This window comes from Penaeus monodon, chromosome 29, assembly GCF_015228065.2.
Source record: "Penaeus monodon isolate SGIC_2016 chromosome 29, NSTDA_Pmon_1, whole genome shotgun sequence".
In the NCBI taxonomy this organism is placed as follows: domain Eukaryota; kingdom Metazoa; phylum Arthropoda; class Malacostraca; order Decapoda; family Penaeidae; genus Penaeus; species Penaeus monodon.
In genome coordinates, this window is record NC_051414.1 from 9,277,727 (window position 1) to 9,278,201 (window position 475).

The 475-nt window shown below is 40.0% G+C and overlaps 1 protein-coding gene across 1 annotated transcript in view; it reads left to right on the forward strand.

The window, feature by feature from the left end:
• LOC119591938 (galactoside alpha-(1,2)-fucosyltransferase 2-like) overlaps positions 1 to 401 on the forward strand; it is a 5,284-nt gene extending 4,883 nt beyond the window's left edge. Inside the window, exon 5 of the mRNA XM_037940690.1 lies at positions 43 to 401. Coding sequence (XP_037796618.1) covers positions 43 to 106 — 64 coding nt within the window. The 3' untranslated portion in view covers positions 107 to 401. The remainder of the gene's footprint in view (positions 1 to 42) is intronic.
• The last annotated feature ends 74 nt before the right edge of the window (positions 402 to 475 follow it).

The following is a 475-nucleotide window of genomic DNA, read 5'->3' on the forward strand; positions in this document are numbered from 1 at the left end:
CTTACATATATGTAAATATTCATGACTGCTTTGTAATTCCAGATTCTCCAGATCGATGTACGAGCGCGTGCGGCTCGAGAACTTTACTCCGCTGCCGGCCGATTGAAACGCATCCGTCGGCAGCAATTCCTCCATGTGCCACTTAATTAACTTCAAGCTGAGACTTGACTTTACTTCAGTGTTATTTTAAGACAATCACTTCCAATCGAGCTGTCTCATCTATCCACAACGATTATGTGTGAATGATGTGATTTTGATGTTCCAGAAACATTTTTTGTTCGTATGCGTCTGCGAGAATTTGACCTTGGCTTCGTGTCTGAGCGTGAGTGTTGCCGATCTGGGATATGTGAATATTTTTCTACGACATATTTTGCTATGATTAATAAATGTTCGAGTGAGAACTTCGTTTTCTTACCATGAAATAATCTTTCACACAACGATTGATGAGGATTGTACGGTTCTTTGGAGTTTTATT